Consider the following 22,926-nt stretch of genomic DNA (forward strand, 5'->3'; position numbering starts at 1 on the left):
AACAATGTCTTCTGAACTCAGCGGCAGAAATACTTGATTATTGGATTTTAGATTAATCCACTTGTAGTAAAACTGTTCAGTATCATAAATTATGACAGCACAAGGAGAAAATATATGGACAAGTGGCAGCAGATGAAGCAAAAAAACCTAAGAAGTGGTCACCAAGACCACACAGAGCTTTAGAGGAATTCAAAGCTGAAATAGCTGACCATTACTGAGATTAGAGAGTGCCATTTTTTAACTAAAGTGTTCCAAGAGAGACTCAGAAAACAAGAAGTCTGTCAGCCTGCTATCTATCCAAAACAAAGAGGTGGAAGCTGTAATATGGAACAGTGGACATCTGGATAAATATGACTTATCTGGGAAGAGTTCAAACAGTTTTCATAAAAGGAACTCCTGCCTCACAAACATAAGGCAGCTCTTTGAGGGGATGAAAAAACACGTGGATAAGGGTGATCTGATTGATCTTGGATTTACAAAAGGCTTTCAACAAATTCCTTCACCAAAGGCTTTTAAGAAAACTAAGCAGCCATACCATAACATGGCTTAGAAGTATAAGGTGATACACATTGAGGAAAAAACCATTAATTCACATATAAAACTATGTGCTTTGAACTAAGCAGTAACAGACAAGACTTGAAGATTTTGAAAGGTAATTCCAGGAACACATTAACTCTACAGTGTCTGAAAAAGCAAATTAGGAGTGTTGAGGTTAGCAACTAGAGAGCAAAATAGATATCATTGTGTTATTGCACAAATCCCAACTTTGTCTGCTCCCTGAAGTACATGTGGTGTTGCAGACCCTCATTTCAAAAAGGACTTAGAACTAAAGAGGAAGTAGAGAAAGAAAATGAGGAAAATGAAAGGTGGAGATAGTAAAGAATGATTAATTATTCTATTCTCTCTATGAAAAAAAAGGTAGATGTGCAAAAGTTCTGTAAAATAAGTGCCTAGGGATTGCTTGGTCACAGTTTGCCTTGATCCATGAACCAGGGGACATCAAATGAACCTACAGGATCCAGATTCAAGGCAGAGAAGGTGATTCTTTATGTCACTATTTAGTTAGGGATAACTTCCCACACTCAACTAAAGGTACTAAAAGTTATGTGGGCTCAAGAGCAAACAACTGCAGAATTCATGGAAGAGAAATTCCTCTTACAAAGTACAGAGCTGCCACATCCAGCTGAGGAAATCTTTGAGTGGAGGCTCCCTGGGGAAAGACATGCACCGTTTTCCATGTTCCATTTTCCATCTATTATCAGAGACAATATTTCAGGATAGATGGCCTCACTTTGGCTATTCTACAAGTGTGGCTATTCCTACCTTATCACAGCTCATCCAGGCTATTGTGCTGGGTTTCTTGACTGGCAGTTCTTAAAGGGAGATAAGCAAAAGGAAGTTTGACCTGGAAATGTTGTAATACAGATCTCATCATACAAGATTAGATTGAAGCCAAAGCTTTCCCTGTATTTGGACACAGATAGATTTTGAGTGAGTTCTGCCACTTGTCATTTTCCCAGTTTATAGGATTATTTGTGACACCAAAGTTTTATCACTTGTTACCTAAAACTGGATCTTTAGGTTTTAGTGAAACAATGGAGATGGTGGGAGTGGTTAAATGGCTGTAGTTAGCATTAGCTTGAAATTTTCCAGTGTGTTTTGAAAATAATCTCGGAATTTATGCAATTTATTTAAAATCTACAAATTACAGAGACCAAAAGTCATAAACTCCATTATGGACTCCACTTTAATCTTGATGTCCAGTTTCTGACCAGCATTCAGAAATCCCAAAGGATGCAGGAGTGTAAAAAAGGATATGAGTTGTATTAAAAAGTAAAACATGCTTCAGTAAAAGCATTTAAGAAATTCATATAAAGAACTGGGAATTGTTAAGGCCTAGGGAATGTTCTTTGAGAGATTAAGACATAGGAAGCTTTGGGTGTCCCCATCATGGGAATAGTTACAGACTTCAAGTGGTTTACTGCAGAGCAAACAAGAAATTAGCCCTTAGAGGAAAGCAGCAATTTGATCGAAATTGTTGTTAGAAAACTCCCTCAACATGCTGACAAGACAAAAGTTATTTCTCCTATTTTTTTGTCTCCTAGCAGGATCACAGCTCTTGTCAGTTCAAGCGAAGAGTCCTGTATCACCTTAAATGGACCAGGTTAAAGTATCCCCAAAGCTTTATCATACACCAAAATCACACAGATCCTGGTGTTCTGACTGGTCATTTTTTCAGCTGAGTAATCACTAATCAAGGTTGTTCTGTTCTAATAATATACACAGCACAGTTATGTGGTCAAAAGTGACAGAGACGTCTGTATCTAGTACAAATTACCATCACATGTGTGAGCATCCAAAGGCAGGGGTGATTCTCTTTAATTTGGTTTCTCCAATAAGTATATGAAGAAGTTCAGAAGCAGAGATCAGATTTGATTATTCTCCTTTTTACCAAAATGATGAGAGACTAATACAAGCTCAAAACACCCTAACAGTAATTAAGCATTTTGTCATAAAACTTGCAACATTTGAAGGACTAATAATTATGTGATAAATTCTGCACAAACAGATTTCTAATTTTTCTATTTAACAGAGTGTTATAGAGCATTTGTTGCAGCTATTTACTGAAGAGATTTATTGCCATAAAATATTTAAATACTTGCATCATTAGGTTAAAAGGAGAGAATTTTGTCTAAAGCAAGATTGTGCCTAGAGAAAGACTAAAAATCTGTCTGCTACCACAACACATCAACACTGCAGAAGATAATAAGCAGTTAGCTACCTTCAACTATTTCAAGTGAGGTGTCTGCACTCAAAGGTTGTCTAGCAAAGTCCCTTTAAAGGCCATCCCCTTTCCTAGTATGGCTTCTCTGATGGTGTTTTCCTAAAGTATTTCATTACATGGCAACCTGTGCCTGTTCTGCTTCTCCAGAGCTGTTGACTTGTAGTCAATAAAGCAAGCACTCTTCCTCCTACTAAATCCTGTTGTTGAGAGAGTGACATTTTCCTCTGTTTGATCAGGGATCTTCTCCCCACCCAGCCTTTGTGTACCTTGGTGTCTTAGAAGACTAATGAAGTGTTCAGGCTCCTAAAAGTCTATTTTTCCAGGCAGAATATTTTAGTTTGACACAAGATCCTGTCTCTACCGTGATATTTTGCCTTTGAAGCATCATTCAAGGGGTCACTTAATTGGCAGATGCACTGGATAGATTTAAGCCCTCAGTGGTTACCTGCTGCTTAGATGCAAAGTCATGTAATTTAAATGATGAGGGTTTCCTGTAACCCCAACATATCTGACAGCTTAGAACCAACCAAGTGGAAACATTTCAGAGAGGGACTTGAGTGAATTTATACTGTGAGAATCTGTGTCCCAGTACCCTGGGTTCAAAGCAAAAGGTGTTTCTTTCAGAAACTTGTCCAGACATAAAGACTGCTCACCTGTTGAACTCTCCTTTAGAACCAGCATAGTTCAAAATGCAATGTGATTTAAACCAGGCTACCTGACTTTGGGCTGAGGTGATATGAGATAAAGCTGTCAGTTTTTAACATCCAGCTAGAGGAATATTCATCCAGCACTGAAGAACAGTCACCTCTTAAACCATCCCACTGAATTTTTTTTTTTTTTTTTTTTGGTGCTCATAGTAAGGCTCCCCTTTAACAACATATTGCAAACCATCCATTGATAGCATCTGTAGAGGGATCTGATACTTCATTTTACTAATCCCCTTCCCCTCTCTGGTAGGAAAGGCAGCAGGCTGCATAAGAACAGGTATTATTAGGGTCCAACAGTAATTCAGGTCATTGCTAAACTGCAGTACATGTTAAACTATACTGAGGCCAGAGAGAACTAGAAAAAGAAGCAATTCTATGACAGGGAAATTACACAGCTTTTCTCCTGCAGTGCTGCAGAAAGTACAGGCAGAGTAGAGATGAAAATCCTAAAGCCAGTTCAGTCTAAATGAATCAGTTATTCAGAGGATGTACATGGTGTTTCACTTGAGATTCTGCTTGGAGTAAAAATGCAGGACATGGGTAAATTAGAGTTTAAAACATCTGGCACCATTTACTAAAGTAAATTGTCACAGGGAAATGTACACTTCTTTTTGCTGTTGTTTTGATTTAGCTGGCAGGATAATCATGTTCAAAGCCAGCCTTCTCTGCCTCACGGCAGAGTCTCTGCCTGCATTCCCTTCAGCTCCAAGTTCACTTTCTTTACTTTGAAGGTGGGCTGAGCATCGGAATGTGACGCCAGAGTGGGCTGTGCCCTCGGGGCGAGGGAGCTCTTCCCTTCCCCTCAATGCCTGCATTTGCTCGTGCAGTACACAGCAGCAGCAACAGTGTGGTGCTCTGGGTCTCCAGCTCTGCCCGGCACACGGATCTGCAGCTCGCTGAACATCTGCAAGCCAAGTTTTTCATGTTCTCCCGCCCGTGAATGCTGCCCAACTGCACCGAGAAAATGGGCACAGGGGATTATCTCTGCATTGCTATGAGCGGAGGGGCGCCGTGGGGCTTCAGGCTGCAAGGGGGCAAGGAGCACAAGCAGCCTTTGCAAATCGCCAAGGTAGGAGCACGAGAGAAAGATGTTGGAGTTTTGTGGGCAGGGATGACAGGAGCACTTTGTTTAAATCCATCCTGCTTCCAGGGAAATGGTGTGGATCTTGTTGTGATGCTTGTTTGAATTTGCTAACGGGTTTTGCAGAGACTCTACAGGTGCTGATTCTGTCAGTTTCAATAAAAAAGGATTATTACTTTTGGGTAGCTTGCATATTTTGTTAGATGCTGAATGTTTCACTTGTGACACGATGTGTGCCTTTCAGCTCCTGTTTGCCTCGCTCTCTGGCTCTGAGTGCACTCAGCACATCACAAAACTCAATCTCATATTAGGAAATGCTGCTTCAGTCATCTATTTATGATAGTTTTTCTACTCTGGTCATAGAATAAATACAGCTTTATCATGAGAAAATGTTCTTACTATTTTGGGAATCCTGGAAAGCATTACACTGACTTATCTCTGGTTTTGGAAAGTTATCCAGTCTCAGAAGCAGCTTTAATAGATGCCAAACATCCCCTCTTATATTTCATGAGCAACGCTGAAAATTACTGGACACTTTATAAATTATCTGCACGTATAGAAGGAGGGCAAGACAGACAGTAGAAGTTGACAATAAATTAAAAATAGGAACTGGTAGTCCCAACTTGCAGCAATAATTTTTCAAAGGTAGTTTTGTTAAAAATCAGTGCTCACTCCAGTGCAACAATGAAGATTTGTCACGGTTATGAAGGCTTATGTAACTGTATGGAGCTGCATTCTGTTCCCTTAGACAAGAGGGACAAATTTTGTCCAGAGCTCTGAGCTCAGCAAAATACCAGAGGCTGAAACAGTTCAGGGACTGATCATCATCCCATGAGCTCTGCCTCGTTAAACCGAGGGAGAGAGTTTAAAATGTGCCTTATCTCCTTCCAGTATCTGGGTAACGCACTACACTGAGTGTGTTTGTTTGACTTTTATATGTGCTTTCCATCAGTAGTTTAGTATTTAAGCTATAACTTTCTCAGGCTGTCAGTACACTTGGTTATTAGTTAACTTTAATTACTGTATCAGTCAACTTTTTCACAAACAGCAGAAACAATAAATAGACCTCCTTTTATAGGAGAAGGTACTTTTAGCTCCTCTGTCAAGAAAAGAACATCTTTCACTATTCTTTTCACTTATTTCCAGCCTATCATATTAATCATATCCAATAACAAAACTGTGATTTATTGAGGGTCTGAATAATTTTTCTCATTTCTGTTAAGTTTTTTGTTTGTTTTTCCATGTGTTACAAAACTTGAATTTTTTTCACTTTTTTCCTACCAATGGGCAACTGTTGGTGTGCAAGTAAAGCCTCTGAGAACAGATGGCAGTGGACTCCTGCCATCTAGTGAAAACTTGTAGCTAGAGCTTTAAAATGGTGAGCAACGGTAAAAGGCAAGTGGCCTAGATTACATAAAATCAAAAGTAAAACCCACAAGATTCTGACTAAACTTTAGTTTTCCTGATAAAAATGGTCTATTCCAGGGTGAGTTGTTTTTTTTATTTTTCATGTTTACATCCTAGACTGGGCCACTTAAGACTGGGTTGGGACTTGAGGTAGTTGTGTTGTATTGTATTACTGTATTGTATTTTCAGTAATACATAATATTTTCTAATGGGAAAGTTCCCAGGAATATATACTCACATTCAGAAAATAATAATATGTATTTTTAGAAAAAAACCTCACGGGTACAAGTTTGTTTTCCTGTGAATGAAAGGGAAAGCTCCAGAGGGGTTGCTTACCTTTGTTAGAGCAGAGGGAAGGGCACTCAGGTACTGGTCATGTGTGGAGAAGTGATTGTGATATAGATCTAAAATGGAGAGGGATATGAAATGAAGGGAAATGAGATAATCCATTAAAATATGTCAGGACACAAAATTCCCAAATTCACACTACCTACTCTTGAATAAAGGTAACATATTGCTTTTAAAGCTGATGGGATAAGTCACTGCCAGAAGCAGCTTTTACCAGTTTTTTTAATGCCTTTTAAAATAGTTTTATTACATTTTTAAAGAATATGTAAACCACCTCCCCTCTGCCTAGCTCCTAAAGCATATGTTCAAGTAGCATTCCCAGTAAAATCCATGAGTTTTGCCTGCAGTATAAATTATTGTCTTCCATTACCAAACAAAATGTTAATGGAGAGATAAAGACAAACCTTTTACCAAAAAATATCTCGATACTTTTTCACAAGTACTTTTGCAGACAAAACAGACAACTTTCATCAGCAAATAATTTTACAACCACTAAATTAGATTCAAGAACTTTCAGTAATTTTTAAGTGTGAGATTGCAAGAAATGGATTTTTCTGAACTATGAGAAAGTATCATTCTGCTTGTCTATTTCAAACCCTTATTCAAGATATAAATTTGACTCATTTTCTGTAGATGTATAAGAATTTATATTTATTTATATTTAACAATTCTCCTCCTCTAAACCCTGTCTCTGTACACCAACTTACTTTGTGAAGTCCAATAGTGTTGCAAATAATGAAAACTTATTTTCAGTTAAAAAGAATTTGCATATCCTATATACTGCTGCAATATAAAATAAAGTATTTTAAATGCTATGTGCAAATGCATACTGTGCTAAGAAAGTTATCTAATAAATTGATGTTTTCTTAAAAAAAAATTTAATCATGAGTCCAAAGCTAAGGAAAACAGTGGTTGAGTGTATCCCTTCACTAAAGCATGTCAGTGCTGTGCTGTAGGATGGCTTTCCCAAAGCAGGAGATGGGAAATCTCAGTGTAGCAGTGACCCTAGAAGGATAAGTATTCAAGATATATAAAAGCTCAGCAACGCATGATGTCCTTTCCGCTTTACCATGAGATACTTCAAAGAATATTTTAAAATGAATATCATTGTGGTTTTTCTTGAAAATTTCTTTGCAGTTTTTAATTTAAAATATATAGAAAATAATGGCTGATTTTCTGAACTAGCATTTGAAAGAAAGTCCTGTGACTTTTCCCTTTTAATACTTAACAATAGTTAGCAGTAAAGTTATATCCTTAAAGAAGCATCTCTTCTGCAACAGGTAATTTAATGGAGTTGTCCTATAGATTATTAGATTTATATTCATCTGCAATGTGACTCTATTAAATAATATTTGCAAGAGAGGTAGATTATTCTGAGCATATTTGTTACCTGCACCAAACAGTAATTTGATGGACTCACTGTTTGTATCTGTCAAAGTCTTGGTAATTCATGTTTGGCAACTTAACCAAATAGTTCTAATATTTAAGGGAGGCAAGTTGCATGACTCTGACCTATAAGCACTTCAAAGGAAATCTAGACCCGTGTACTAAAAGTAAAAATGAATGGTTGCTTACAAGGAGGCTTCTGCTACTGCTTCCCAAATTGTAGCTTTACCTTTGGCTCAGTAATGGCATGTGACAACTGGCTGCCTGGTCATTTTAGACTTGTGCCCTTGTCCATCAACATGCTCAGATTTCAAGTCTTAGTTTCATCATTTTGGATTCATTGCAACCTGAAACAGAAAGTGAAACTCAAAGACTTGGGAATAACCTGAACCAACAGTGTGAAAAGTAATATCTGAATATGATTACTTAACACTGGATGTAAACAGAGGTGGCCTATGTTGGGGTAGTTTGGCTTTTTCTCTGCATTTATCCAAAATACTTGACACATACAGAACAACAACAAGAGGTTTTCATCAAGTTGATCTCTACACTTTGTCTAGTGGAAAAAAAAATAAGGGAGTGAGAGACGTTAGCACAGTTATGCTCTGGATCCTGAGGTAAGGCAAAACACACCACTGTCACATATACATGTGCAACGTATGTATCAGCAAACAGTTGGACTATCCACAGAAAACATCACAGCTGCTGGGTTGAAGGAAACCTTTTTTAAGTTGTCATACTCTTAAATTGCCACCTTGCCTGCTCCCACTTGCAGGCAGGTAAAGGAGGTTGGTGAAAGCAGGATCTTCCTCTCCAGTACTGCTGGAACTGCATTTCTCAGCAAGCTGGGGGAAGGCTCAGCACTGAGCTAACACACCACCCTGCTAAACCCACTGAGTTTGTATCACTTGATATCTTAAGCAGGATTTCAGCACAACTTTATGCAATAGCAATCAGCAGAACAAGTCATGTTTAAAATGTTCTTTTTGAACTTTGGCAGTAAAGGAGGGGAGTTTAGAGTCAACCTACATGATTTTAAACACAACTTGCCTTACTTGGCCTGTATTTCAAGCTGTTTGTTTAAATTTGCTGGCTAATACATTTCCAAACATAGTTTGTTTTTGCAGCCTGGACAGACTCTTATTCTCAAATTCACCCTTCAGACTATCTGACACAGCTGCTATTTGCTGATATTCGGAAAACTCTGTAAGGCATATTTACATATTCTTTCACATAAGGAGTTATGTGGAAGATTGTGGGTTTCTCCATCTTTTCTGGAGAAGATTTTGACTGCATTACAAGCCTTGACCCAATTTAATAACCAATAGATTTTTGCACGTGTTTAGATGACATAGTTCAGCTTGTATTTAAGTAGATTACCAAATTCCATTGACAGAATGGAAGAAGCTGGGCTTTCTAGAGCTTAATTTATTTTGCAAAACAGAGGAACAAAGTAAGGTTCCTCAAATCTAGCTAAAATAGACCACTGTTAAATCACTTTTTTTCTGAAAAATCTGCTCGTGCTAGTTGGAAAGATAATGAAGAAAAAAATCCATTCACCTTACCCAACAAAGGTTTACATGTTCTTCTAAAGGTTAGGGCTCTGTGTTCCCTACTTCCAGGCTTTTGCATTCCAGCCATTGTGCCAGTGGAAATGTTTAGCACTGGAGTCCCATCTAGTTGTTTAAAAGCTGCAGGCTGAACTAGCACATGAGTGTATAGCCCATTTTGGATATACAGGACTACATACCAAGCTGGTTTTGGCATGTTTCCCACAGTATTTAGCAAAATACAAGCATGTTTTGGATACATGGTATTATTAATTTGTGCTTATTTCCAACTGATGCTTTTCCAGCTCTCACAATAGGCGAGTTTTCAATGGAATAGAATGAACACCATAATTCACACTGATTTAAACTAAACAAACTAAAAAACCAAACAGTGTATTCCTACTAAATTAGATTAGCTGCTTTGTATAGAGCTTGGCTTCATTTTGTACTTTCTTTGCTGGAAACATTTAAAATACCCTGCAAGACATTATTACTTGTCATTGTTCTGTGTTTTCTGCCATGGCATTCTTATTGTGAATGTGAATGTAATAGTAAGACTTCTGGCCAAGTTCACATTAAAATATCACAACAGGAAATATGATTTACAGAGTCCTCTAGGATTGTGTCTGATTGTTTAAGAGGACACAGTTAACAATTCATGCATATCATGGAAGGTTTTTCTTTCAAATTCAGAACTCAGTGTTCTTCCTATTTGCAGCAGAAATATTTAGAGCAGAAATTACTTTAAGGGTCCATATTTCATAAGTTAAATGGTTAGCACTCTGTAAAGAGAGAAGGATTAGCAGAGATAGCTTCAGCTTTAAGAGGAACAATTCTGTGCATGGAATTAGCTATGGACAGAAATGATAACATTTAGACTGCAACCAGTACTCATGAGCACTGGCTGGAACAAAACTGGCAGTAAAAAAACCCTGGATATCAGCTTGAAGGTTTTAAATTTCAAACCTAAAGTACACAAGTTACACAGTGGATTTTTCCCCTTTTCAGTAATTTATCCCATCTGCACCATTTCATTAGAATCTGTAGGCCACAGTCAGTGGGAATTTTAGGATCAGACTAACACACATTTAGACTGGAACACTTCAGTATGCACCAAAATCAAAGTGCTGTGTTTTGGTTACTTGCCAATACAACCTGGTATTGAGCATGAAGGCCAAAAATCTTCAAAACACCTCAGGACCTTGCTCTCAGTGAAGGGCTAAGAACAGTGAAAAGTGGCTGTCTTATTTGTGGCTTATGTGGAAGGTAAATTCTAATAAAAACCTGACTCTAAGCTTGCCAGAGACAACAGGCTTAGACCCCAAGCTCTCTACAATGTTCTGCAGTCCTGGGCACAGCACAAACTGTCCCTCTATTATTTAGCAGGGAAACTGTCTGCAAGCTGTCATTCTACTTCACAGAAATAGATTTTGAATCCTTTAAGGATCTTTGTTTTACATCTCCTTCCTACATCTGGGACTGGGCATTGAATGCATGGGTAACCTTTTGCTTCAAAAGAATTATGTCATCCTGGACTGAGTAGCTGTGGAATCATTATTTTATGAACTTGCCTTTTTGTAAGTATATTTTAGAAATATGGTCCTACTTAGCAAACTGGATGCTTTGGGTTTTGAAGCATGTTTTATATTACAACTGATTAGCAGATGAACTGGTGATGGGTCAAAACTATGAAGAAAGTAGATAAACTGTGGTGTTCTATACTGCTGATTTCATTTGATACCTTCTCCATAGCATAAACATGCCATGTATGGCATAAATTACTGCAATATTGAATTTCTAGAAAGTTTCTGAAATAAAAATCATGTAAGACACCATATGTCCATTGTGGCTCTTGACAGCAACAGAAAGAAAAGCAAACAGAATGACAGGGGAGCATAATTCAATCAGACTAAATTTGCCTTTCCTAGCACTCTCTGCCTAATACAGGAAAATCAGGAGCTGTTTGTTGTCTGATGGCAAAAAGATGGCAAAGCTGAAGCTCTCTTTTAAAAACCTAACAGTTGAAATTTCACTAAAGGAAGCCTTAACAGAGGAGCTACTTTTTAACCCATGAACTCATTGGGAACTTTGCCATTGACTTCAAAGGGCAAAGGATTAGACCTTAGTATGTATAATATAGTGCAGTTATTCAATTAGAAGCAGATATCATGAATAAAAATCCTCATTGGGAAGAGTGTAGGAGATTTTGTTATGGATCTGTTTAGCACAGCTTTCTGTGTCTAGTAGAAGTCACTTCCTTCTAAGGAACAAAAAACCACCTTAGATTTGGGGTATTGTGATAACATGGTTACATAATGCAACTTTTATTCGAGTTATTTGGTAATTATTTGATATATTTCTTTTCCAATCTGTTTTGGAAGTCTGTGTGAGGACAAAGATACTCACTTGAGCTGAAGGCATTTCAATCTGCTTATTTGTAAGAGAAAGAAATGATTGCTAATAGTACAGAGTAGACTGACATCACTAGAAACTAGAAGCCATGAATTCAAGGACTGATAATATATCAGTGTAAGCTAAGAAAAAAGTTTAGGCAGTGGCCATATCCCTCAGTTGCAAATGTTTACTGTTGAAGGCACTCCTTGTAACTGCCCTCTCACTTTCTTTAGCTCTGCCAACAGACTGACTTGTGTTGGATGAATGGTATTCCCCAAACAATTTAGATTTCAGGGCTTTGTTCACTCACCTCATTTTGCCTGACAGCTCAGGCAACAGTCCTAGGAGCAGTGTATCTGTCAGGTTTGAAGTGCAGAAGCCTCCAGATGAGGAGAGGAAGGAGGAAAGGGAGAGGAGTGCCAGGCAGCTGGGGGTGACACTTTTCCAGCAGGCACAGATGTGGCTGGACAAGTCTGTACCTCCTTGACACACCCATCTTGTAAATGTGTCTCCAACAGTTTAAGTGGCATCCCTTTGGAAATGCTTGGCATCTGTAAGAAAAGTACCTCCATAGAGAATTGTGCAACAGTAACTGCAATTGTTGTCTGTGCCTGTGTAATAGGAGGTGTTCCCAAGATGTGCTATCTGTTGTCATTATATGGCAAGAGTTCTGTTGTCATTGTTGTCATTACATTGCAAGGGTTCCACATTGCTAGAGTTTCATGCCTCCTTGATGTTTCTCACAGTCATCTCCTCTAAGCACTGACTCTTTCTTCTCCTCACAGCAGCCAACTGACTCCAGTTCCCCTCAGCCAACCAACCAACCCACTCTTTTATAGCACTCTTATTATTGGCTACAGCTGTGGCCTGTGAAAGTCAGGCCTGTTCCTAATCTTTAGTAATTAACCCAGCTGCAACTCTTTAGGGGTTAAGATTACTTTCTATACTACCTTTATTTACTTATATTCTATCCCCCTACAGCTATCAAGGGGAATCACATCATGAGTTCTGACATCTTGATTCATCCACCACCACTGAAACAGTCATCTCTCTACTTACCTTTCTAAATTCTCATCTTCTCTGCCAGGAATTCTTGCTCTGCTTTCTCTTATCATTCTCTCTGTAGTACTTCTATTTAAATACAAAAGTACAGCTACTTACTTAAACATCAGTTTTAGTGAATTCACTGCAAATTGTGTGAAAAAAATGCCTCTGACTTCAAATCTTGTTATGTGGTTAGAACAGTTCCCATCACTTCCAGTGATTTTCCCTTGGACTGAAAGAAATACAGGAAACTTTCTACTTTCATGAGCTCTCTCAGCACAGAAATCTCTGCACTACTAGAGCTTAACAGATGTGGCTGGAATAGAGTGATCAGCATTTTGTTCCACAAATTACATTTTCCTATTCTGCAGAGCTCACTTCAAAGGCCAGCTGCTATAAGCCACTGATTTAATTACAGAGGATGCATATGGAAGTAATCTGAAAGGGATAAATAGCTTCCTTTATTATCATATATTCATAATGAGCTTTCTGCATGCTGAAATAATACTTGCAGGATGGATAGTGTAAGACTTGCTTGCAAAATCCTTCAAACTAGGAAAAATATCATTAAGCATGGATGTTATAAGCAAATTCCAACATGTGAAACTATTTAATGCCTAAGACCCTCATGAAGGAGCAGCTGTTAGACATCATTCATAGAAAAAGAGACCAAAGTTTGAGAATTTTTGGCTTTCCAAAAAAAAAAAAGATATCTAGGAAATTAGAAGTATTTTACCTAAATTGTCAGTCAGTGGAATAAGTATGTTATATATATACTTTTATATATCTATAAGTAATATAATATATGCTGATCAATATAAAATAAGCCATTCACAGAAGTAGAGAGTTTCATTATAGAATGCATAGTAAGATTACATAGCTTTTGAAACAAAATTTTAGTATTAAAGTTGTTATCTCATGGTATTCATACTGTTAGTCAAAGCCAGTCTTTAGATCCATTGAGCATTTTTGGGGGTATCTGAGGGAAGGTACCTGATATTAGAAAACCACAACTAGAACACTGTTTCCTTTGGAGCCCCCCAGTCCCCTTGGTAAATGAATTTGCAGTGTGCCTTTAAGTCCACTTTAAATAATCACCTTTTCGTGATATTGACATTATTGATTATCACTAGATGGTGCTCTTCACAATCCCCAAAATCATAGCTAAGTGAACATACAGACAGTTCTACCTTGGAGAAGTTGTCATTGAGAGGTTTAATGTTTTCTTACCAAAGCTGAAAGTATTGTTTGGCTCAGCTCCCCTCAGACCACATAGCAGAATTAATGCCCTCAGGAAAATCTGTATATAAACCAAGTCAAGAATCACAGAATAGCAAATTAATCAAAATCATAACATCAAATTAGTAATTCCAAATCTTCTTTTCACTTCTACTTTTAAGTCCCTAAACACAAATAAAATGTAATCCCCTTAAGGAGGGCTCCATAAATTTGTACTAGGGTTTGACTTGTGGTTTCATAACACTACAGTTAGGACAAATTTTGATCTTAGAAAAAACCTGACTAAAAATTATTTCAGTAGTATTGCAGAAGAAGGAAGCAGCTGTAATCCTTTAAAGAGAAAACAAAAGTGTTTCTGCATCTATTATGAACATAAATAGTAATATTATGAACATTAAATAGTAATATTACACACAAATATTGTGTGTACATGCAGCGAAATAACAGTTAAAAAGAGTATGAAAAATATTATCTCAAACCTCAGTTCCTTGCAGCCCAATATGATGACAGCCTGAATAGACAGGGCTGGGAGCCCTGGAGGTGTATGAACTCTCCCAGGTCTCGCAGCCAATTTAAAACAAATTTTGAGCTATATTAAAATGGCGTTTTTAATAAATTCCTCATTATCCTTTCTCTGCCCTCACTTTTAGTCATGACTTCAGTCTGTAACACTAGCTCTTCATTTTACTAATTTGATTAGGAATAGACTAACATGAAGTACACCAACTCCAAGACTGCATCATTGGCCAGCCACGGTGTTGGAAATCGACCTGAGTTTTGCAGCTTAAGCCCGTTTTTACTCAAATAGTTTAAAATTAACAGATCAGTAGTACAAGTGTGATATAACTAAATTTTTCATGGTTGAATCTTCCTTTCAAGGGCCCTGATGCAGCTCCTAAATATGCTACATTTTAAAGTCAGTTTCCACATCCCCAGGATAATGTTACCAAAGCATTTCTGATTTCATGACACAATTGTGACTACAGAAGGGGTTTGACTTTAAAACCTCTTGTGATTCTGTTTCAGTTTTCTTCCTCTATATTTACAGGAACAGTGAGAAACAATCCAATGAATCTTAACGTAGTGAAAGACCCATGAATGCCTCTTTTTCCGCATTGGCGAGAACAGTACAAAGGCTACAATAATTAAGCCTGAGGAGGTAGTTAGGCCTGTGGCCTGTCATTTTTTTAGAGTTACACTATGAACAAACAGAGCACTGAAATGCATGGCCTGAGAACAATAGTACCCAGCCCTGTACCAGCCTCCTGGGTCACTCACTGCTTGTTTGCTTCCAGGCCTGATTTGCACAAGAGGCCTGGAAAAGTTGCAGAGGCTGGGAATTAGCACAAATTGATATGGGGTGCTATTGACTCAGGCAAAAACTAAAGATGCACTGACCCGTTCAAATCAGACTCGCATTTGGGCCTCTGGATTCCTGCATCATCCAGTGCTGAAGAATTAAACCCTGGCATGGTTCAGCAGCTGCTGGGCCCTGGGATAAAAATAGACAGGCAGAAATGGGATCATTTTGGCATAATCAGCTGCAACTGCAGAGGGTGGGAAGGAACCCTTCCTCTTGCGGGAAATGCCTTCTTTTTGGGTGTTTGAGTGTTGCTGTAGGCAACGGCATGGCAAAGGAGCTCACCTAAAATGAGAGCCAAACCAGTTCTTTCCCCAAAACATTTTACTGATCCAAATACTTTTTTAAAGGTTGAAAAATACTTACTGTTCCATGTTTGTGGGCAGGTGTGTTCCATCAGGAGCAAGGAATGTGATTTATTTCAGTGACTGGATCCAATGTGCCAGATGCAGAGCCAGTGATGGACAGCTGTAGGAGTTAGCTATGGCCTCAGCCCCATGCAGTGCCTCTCTTGTCTGATAAACACCTAAAAAGCTTCTTCCAACAGCTGTCCATCAGATCATTATGACAAGAAAGGATATGTTATGAAATCCTCTCTGCTTCTAGAGGTCTGTGGTACTACAGAAACCACAGACCAGTGTCCACCCATAAGGATTCACATAACCTCATGTTATACCTGCATGTCCCTTAAAGCAAAAATTGCACTTAGGCCCAAGTAAGTTTAGTTTCATTTAAAAGTTTTCATGAACTTCTGGATTTCTTCAGCTTTACATTTGCAAGATGCTCTCAGGCCAGATATTTTCATGTGCTTGGGTTTCCTTTTGGACATTTAACTTGGCTCACAGAGGCCTTTTGTACCTCTAGTTTCTCCATTATTTGAACACATTTAGTCCCGCCCTAAAGCAGTATCTCAAATACAGATCCTGACACTACTGCACTTGACTGGTTTTGACTAGTTTCTCCCACGCTAAAAGAATGTACAATCCTCTCCATCACAGTTACATTAAAACGCTTTTGCTGTGCTTTTTCAATTAATTGCATAAGTTAATAAGAAAAAGGTAAGTTTCAGGGCAAAATAATAGTGAGAAAAGGAAACTGGACACTGATTCTAACACTGAATTTAATTTATGGAGGTGCTGGCCCCTGACATCTTTTTAAAGACTACACAATCCTTAAAAAGTATGCTTCCCAGAGAAACTTGAGGACATACCAGCAGTTCATATAATAGGAGATTTCTCTCAAAATTGTATTAGTAAGAGGTGTCAGCAAAGTCTTCTGAGGCAATCTGACTCAGTTTATCACCTTTTAGATGAAAAAGAGCACTGTACATGTTCACATTCCTATTCAGTTGTTTAAAAGGTCACTCCTGATCTTCAGTCAGTTTTTAAATTACTCCTTACATCACCAGCATGCTGAAAACTGTGGCTATAAGAGTTTCTTAAAAAGCTAAAATCAGTGCCATATGATAAGGAGTTATACAACCTATCAATTTTCAATGTACATAGTAATTTGAATTGTTGGGAAGCACTTGCTCAGGAAACAAATACAAAATTACGGAACCAATTCACATATAAATGTCTTTCCAGTTAATACCTGTGCCTTCACGTTCCTCCTGGCATCTACTCCTTTTGTTTGGTGCTTGGCATTTGGGAAAATGCTGCAGATCAGGGCTGACTTAGACATTACCAGGGGCTTCCTTACACTCTTCGGAAAATTCACCCTAAGCTGTCATATTGCCAGGTGTTCCTTCAGACTGCTTTTTCTCCCAGAAATAAACTCTGAAAGCAGCACAGTACATTTGAGAGGAGAAGGCATTTCCTATTCTGCTTTTGGATCCTGGTTTAAAGTTAGTATGTGACCTTTGTTGGGAGTTGACACACTTTACTCAGGGAAACGTCACATGGAGGATTTTGGATTTGTAGCTGCCAGTCTTAATTTCAGAAGCACGTACAAAAGGTGCCTCTGAATTGGTACAAGATGCAGTTATTTGGTGGTTTTTAGACTGAAAACTGCATAGGAAAGCGAGTCATGAGGATGTGGCACTGTTCAGGATTTAAACACAGTAAGGTTACTTGGATATTCCACAACAATGCAGCCAAGTCAGATGCATCATTTAATAGTTGAAAAATATGCAGGAGATCTTGGAGCAAAGTTGGAGCAACAGTAGCCACAAAAATGAGAAGGGATGCTGCTATGCTGGACTAATACAGCTTGGGCTATCTGGAATATTTCTATGACCATGTTGGGGTGAAATCTGACAGCAAGCAGGTTTTTTATGGCCGTGTGTTAATCTTCTTGGGCAGGATAAGTTATTAACTTAAATCCTCAAAATAAGCAGCTCTTTCATGTGCACCTATATTTTCCAGATGTATGATACAGTCAAGGTTATCCTGTGCATTTGCATGTGCTTGTTTCTTTTGTTGTTATTTTTAGAAAATTCTTTAAAATTATTATTATTCTAACATCTGAGTAAGATTTGAAAATATTTTTTATTTTAGTCTCATAGCATTTTCCTGTTGTGTTTCTTAATCCTTATTTCTATTATTCAAAGTTTTGGAAGAGACCAGGATTTAATTTAATTAAGCAAGTAGGAATTTTGTCCTAGTTTTCACTCATTTGAGGGATTCAGCAACATCAGTAACATTTATCTGTCACATTTAGCAGTATGGTTTTATAAAAATTACATCCATGCTAAAAATAAAAGCTGTGCCTCAACATAAATAATAGCACTTCAAATGATGATGTTTTTCAAGGCCCTTCCTCCTTGACAGAACCAGTGCTGCACAAAGTCAACACTGTGTGTTCAGCACGAGGCCATTCCCTGCTGAGTCCATCCCTCAGCGATCCTGACAAGAAATGTGCACCTGCAGGTTCTGACCCTCTGCGGGAATCTGACTTCTAAAAAATATTTTCAACTACACTTCCAACTCATGCCTATGATCTAATGGCATCAGTTGGCCTGCATCCCTTTGCTCTGTGAAAGGTTTGTTAGGAAAACATTACTCGAGCTCCAGAAGGAGCACATCTGGCAGGGCTTGATATAGCATCGATGCATTTCATCCTCTGTCTGTGCAACTGCAGCCTTGACTTAGCAAATGTCCGAAAGCTGGCCCAGATCTTAGACAAAGACCAGGAAAGTATTTCAGGATCTATCTGGGATGAGAGATGCCATATTATGTTTGGGTTAATATATAAAAATAATAATTCAAAGGAAGAAAATGAAATAAAATCATAAAAACACATGCCAAAAGTCTGCTTGAAACAATACTCCAGCTTCTTATATTAAGAATTGTCAAAAATGGCAGCATTAAAAACAACTCAAACTGGCTCCTTCCCAAGCTCCATGCCTTTTGGATTTCCTTAAAAATTTCAATCTACAGTTTCTGAATAATGCAAACATTGTAATTCAAGGACGCTCCCCTGCTGGTTTTGATTAATTTATTTAAACAACACAGAAAAAGTCTGCTGTAACTCCTCTGGTAACATAAATCCCTTTTACAAAGGAATCTGTTGTCTCCACCTCTCTAATAAACTATAGTGTCAGGGGTTCAGAGCTAAATGGATGGCAATACAACTTTAAAAATTCATCTCTGCTTATGTGCCTGAATTAATATCTGGTTTTTGTCCCCTTCAACCTTTGACTAATTTATAACTCTATTCTTACCTTCCTACAGAAGTAACAGATCCATTGAAATAGTTTAATTTGCATGCAATCACACATTTTATACTTTAAAAATTAATATCTTGAAAAGAATGTCAGATATCTTAAAAAAAATCCCAGTAGCCCAACTTTTTAAAACTTACTGTGGTTCTCCTGACAAATGCAACTTTCCTTAGAGTATCAGCTACTGGAATCTGGTTCTTACCCGAGTTCCAGCTTCCATTAAAATTAGAATAAATTTCTGGATGCCCTGGATTGCAAAGTAATCCCACCCTCAAGGGAGAAAAAACCCAAGTAATCAGTAATCCCAAGTTTTTAATGTTTTATTCTTTTTTCATGTGGTACTAGAGAAACTGGCATTTGCTGGTTGCAGAGCTAATGGAATAAGCCCGGCAAGACCATGGTCTAAGAACAAAATGCCCAGTGAGGACACTTAAATACCTGTTACAGTTTCTAGGGACAGAAATGGAGTAGCACAACAAAGCTGCTATTAAAATTACAGTGGCTTTCTGAGGTTCATAGACCGTCACAGCAAATTATGGCATGCAGATATTTTCCCAAATCCTACGAGCATATGTATTGTCTAGCATTCAAGCAGCATGATTCCTTTTGGGAACCATACAACACTTGAAAAGAAATTGCTGCTAGCTTACTTATACAATTACATACTCTTGAACTGTTTCCATTTCACATAAATATTAAATACTCCTTTGTTGAAACTAATCGATTTTAAAATATTCTATGAAAGGAAATCAAATAAATGTCAAGCTGTTTCTTACAGATTTCTGGTAAACTTGCTGCTCATTTGACATGTTGCACATGTCGTTTCAACAATGACCTTATGTGTGAGTGAATATACAGATGCTTTAGGCTAACATTAAACAATGTTCTATAGCTAGCACTGTTTTTGTAGTCCAAATAAAGTAGGTAGTGTTTTTATAACTATCAATTCTTGGGTTATGGAGAATGTCTTCAAATAGAAACAGAAAGAGGTTTATCTTTACAAACAGGTCTCATTCCCTTAAAAGGAAGTTGTTCTTTTTTTCTGCTGCTTCTTTGGAGAACTGACTACAAACTGGGAATGGTTATTGTATGAGTCATTTGGGAAGAATAGCTACAGTGTAAAAAGTCAGAAAGGATTTTTAATAAAACCAAACCAAATTATCTTCTCTTTTGGGCATGATAAGGATAGTTTGAAAGAGCAAAATATGAAGTTTTTCAGAATGCTGTAACTCAACCTAATACTGTAGTGTTTTGAAGAGAAGGGGGAAAAGGTCAGGAAAGACTAAAACATTCTGCCCTAGTTTCAGTTCTATAGATAAGACAGAAATCCCTTTTCTTAAGGAAATTTTAATTTACTTTATTCTGGTCTGGTCTAGTCTGGCAGTGAGCTCCTGCATGCACCCAGCCAATCAGTGGCTGCCAAAACCAGACATGGAGCTGGGGAACGATCTCCTACTCAGCTGTGGGGCCAGTGGGACTTTCCTGCTGCAGCCCATGTACTCAGGTACTTGGGAATTCCCCCAAACACCAACACTACCAGTTGAACTGTTAACAATTATAACATTATTCCAATAAAACAACACTGATGCTGTGCACAGGAGAGACTGCAAATAACACAAGGAAATATTATTGCATTATTCCGTGCACTGTCTTCCCTGCAATGCCACAAAGGATACAATAGTAAAGTTAGGACAGAAAAACTTCTGTTAATGTTTATGATTCTACATCCTTTCCTTACAGCCCTCATCTTAGTTTTTCCCAGTTTTATACATGAAATCATGTCTTCAGCATGCCACTTACTGTTCTACTTCTCTCAGTGCTGCAGCATTTGAGTATCCTGCCTTTCAGGGGTAGAAACTGGGGTTATGTCTCATAAAGCAAAGTTTTAACAGGGTTTGTTAATCCTGTTATCATCTTAGGAACATGCACTGAAAAGTGCAGGCTTGCTCATGCAATAGCTGGGTCAGAGATGCTGGCTGTTTAGCAGGTGCTCCATGCAAAACATGGAAAAATGCCATTTTCTTTCCAAGTTCAGCACTAGTTATTTGCATATTGCTAATCTAACAAGAGAATTTTATAAAATTTTTATTTTCCTTCCCCTTAGTGTATATACAATATAAAGGAATTTTTCCATTGTAGTCAAGCCACATTCCCTTAAATTTCAGACTATTAGGTAGGTTTTGTTTCAAAGTTCATTTCCAATGTTGTCCATTTATATAAAGTTTCCCAAAATGCTAGTAGAAATTTTTTTATCATTCTCTCATGCTTGAGGCACTATGAAACTTTACCCTGAGTGTTTCTCCTAAGAAACTGAGGCTGAAGTTTATAGAAAGTGACCAAGTGATTTCAATGGGAGTTTCACCTTTGGAAAGCAAAATCACAACTGTAATTTGGCAAGACTATTGACGTGTCTGGGCTCCCATTCCTAGGAATTTTACAGGAGAATGCTGAATATTTCAAACTGCCATGAGGCTAACAGCATTTGAATCTTCTGAACATATCTAGAATGTCCTGCACTCTTCAAGATAAGTTTAAAAAAAAAAAAAGCTTCAAAACCCTCTTCACCCCACTTCCAGCTTGCTCATGTTGGACCATTTGGGAATGCCCTGGGCCAAACAAAGTTCACAGATGTGTCACAAGCACTCAGTTCTTTCTGCAAACCCAGAAATAATGACTCTGTGCTTTACAGTCTAGCCCAGGTTTTACAGTAGAGCTTAGACATGCACTGCTGATGCTTTATGAGGTACCTTTGATGGTGGGAGATCTCCAGGCAAAGTCATAATTTACCACTGCAGTAGATTGTGGATAGACAAATGATAGAATTTGGCTATTTTAATAGATTTAAAATATATATATATATATTTTACAAATCTCGCATTTTAAAAACATGTGGGTGAAGCTGTTGTTGCTGCTGCTGCTGTCCCAAATTGCTGTTCTTTGTGGGGACCTCAGAGGTTGCCATTTGGGAAGGGTCCTGCTGCTGGGAATGGGAGGCCAGCTGGGACAGGAGGCTCATTCTTGACCATAGTCTGGTTAGTGTTCTGCCTGATAATGAGGGGAGTGATATTTCAACAGGCTGCAGAAGAGAGCCTGCAGTGCCTCTTTTAAAGGCCTGCCCTGGACCTGGTTGCCAGGGAGCTGCAGGAGGGCCAAGGCTGGCAGCAGAGAGGGAAATAATTCAGTTGAATTCAATTAGAGTGCATCAGTAGAACAAAGTGAACTATTAAAATAAACAGTTTCCCTAAATCAGAAAGGGTTATGACCACAGAAATTGGAGCCTTTACAGATTTCTTTACACCATATTGAGCTATTCATGCTTTCTGACATGAGCCACTGCATTGCGCAGTTGCAAATGTGCTGAGGATGGGACTGTGTTTAGGCTGGCACACGTGGCAGGGACCCACCTTGGCCATCTTTCAGAATCACAGATACAGCAAGGCACTGCTTTGCCCACAGAGACTGAGGAGCTGCTGCCTTGGTTTGTGATCAAAGGGAACCAGCAGTAGCAGCAGCAGAGAACAGGACTGAGAGCAAACCCTTCCTTCCCCCTTCTGCTGAGGGCTCCTGCTGAACACCTGCAGAGAGGGCAAGGGTTCCTCTGGTGGAATGGCTCCAGATTTTCCAAATATCCTGATCAAACCTGACCAGGATATAACCCTAATGGAGTAGAAACAACCCAACACTTTGCTAATGCCTTCGGATATCCTGGATCAATTTTCCTCTAAGTGCTACCTAATTGATTTAATGAGAGCAATTTTCTTGATTTAAAAGGAAGCATCCTGAGTATTTCCTGGACTGCAGATTTAATTTGTTTGGCATTGGTATAGGTAGTCATCAGCCAGCAAACACCTAGTATTTATTTCTAACAGCCATTGCACTTCATACTAAAGGCAGAGATTTAGGAAGAAACTGGGTGTGAGAAAGTGCTGCTTGCAGTTGAGACAAGTGGGCTCTTTGAGCA

General features: G+C 38.3%; 2 protein-coding genes across 3 annotated transcripts in view; one reads left to right on the forward strand and one right to left on the reverse strand.

The window, feature by feature from the left end:
• The window catches only part of SEC24D (SEC24 homolog D, COPII coat complex component), a 59,394-nt gene extending 51,356 nt beyond the window's left edge, over positions 1 to 8,038 (reverse strand). Inside the window, exons 1-2 of the mRNA XM_063157024.1 lie at positions 7,944 to 8,038; positions 6,317 to 6,384 (exon numbers count right to left, since the gene is read on the reverse strand). The gene's annotated coding sequence lies outside the window, so the exon portion shown is untranslated. The remainder of the gene's footprint in view (positions 1 to 6,316; positions 6,385 to 7,943) is intronic.
• SYNPO2 (synaptopodin 2) overlaps positions 4,285 to 22,926 on the forward strand; it is a 79,796-nt gene continuing 61,154 nt past the window's right edge. For both annotated transcript variants that reach the window (XM_063157021.1, XM_063157022.1), the window contains exon 1: positions 4,285 to 4,561. In XM_063157021.1, the coding sequence (XP_063013091.1) occupies positions 4,433 to 4,561 (129 nt within the window). In that variant the 5' untranslated portion in view covers positions 4,285 to 4,432. The remainder of the gene's footprint in view (positions 4,562 to 22,926) is intronic.

The sequence above is a fragment of the Melospiza melodia genome, chromosome 5 (assembly GCF_035770615.1).
Source record: "Melospiza melodia melodia isolate bMelMel2 chromosome 5, bMelMel2.pri, whole genome shotgun sequence".
NCBI lineage: Eukaryota > Metazoa > Chordata > Aves > Passeriformes > Passerellidae > Melospiza > Melospiza melodia.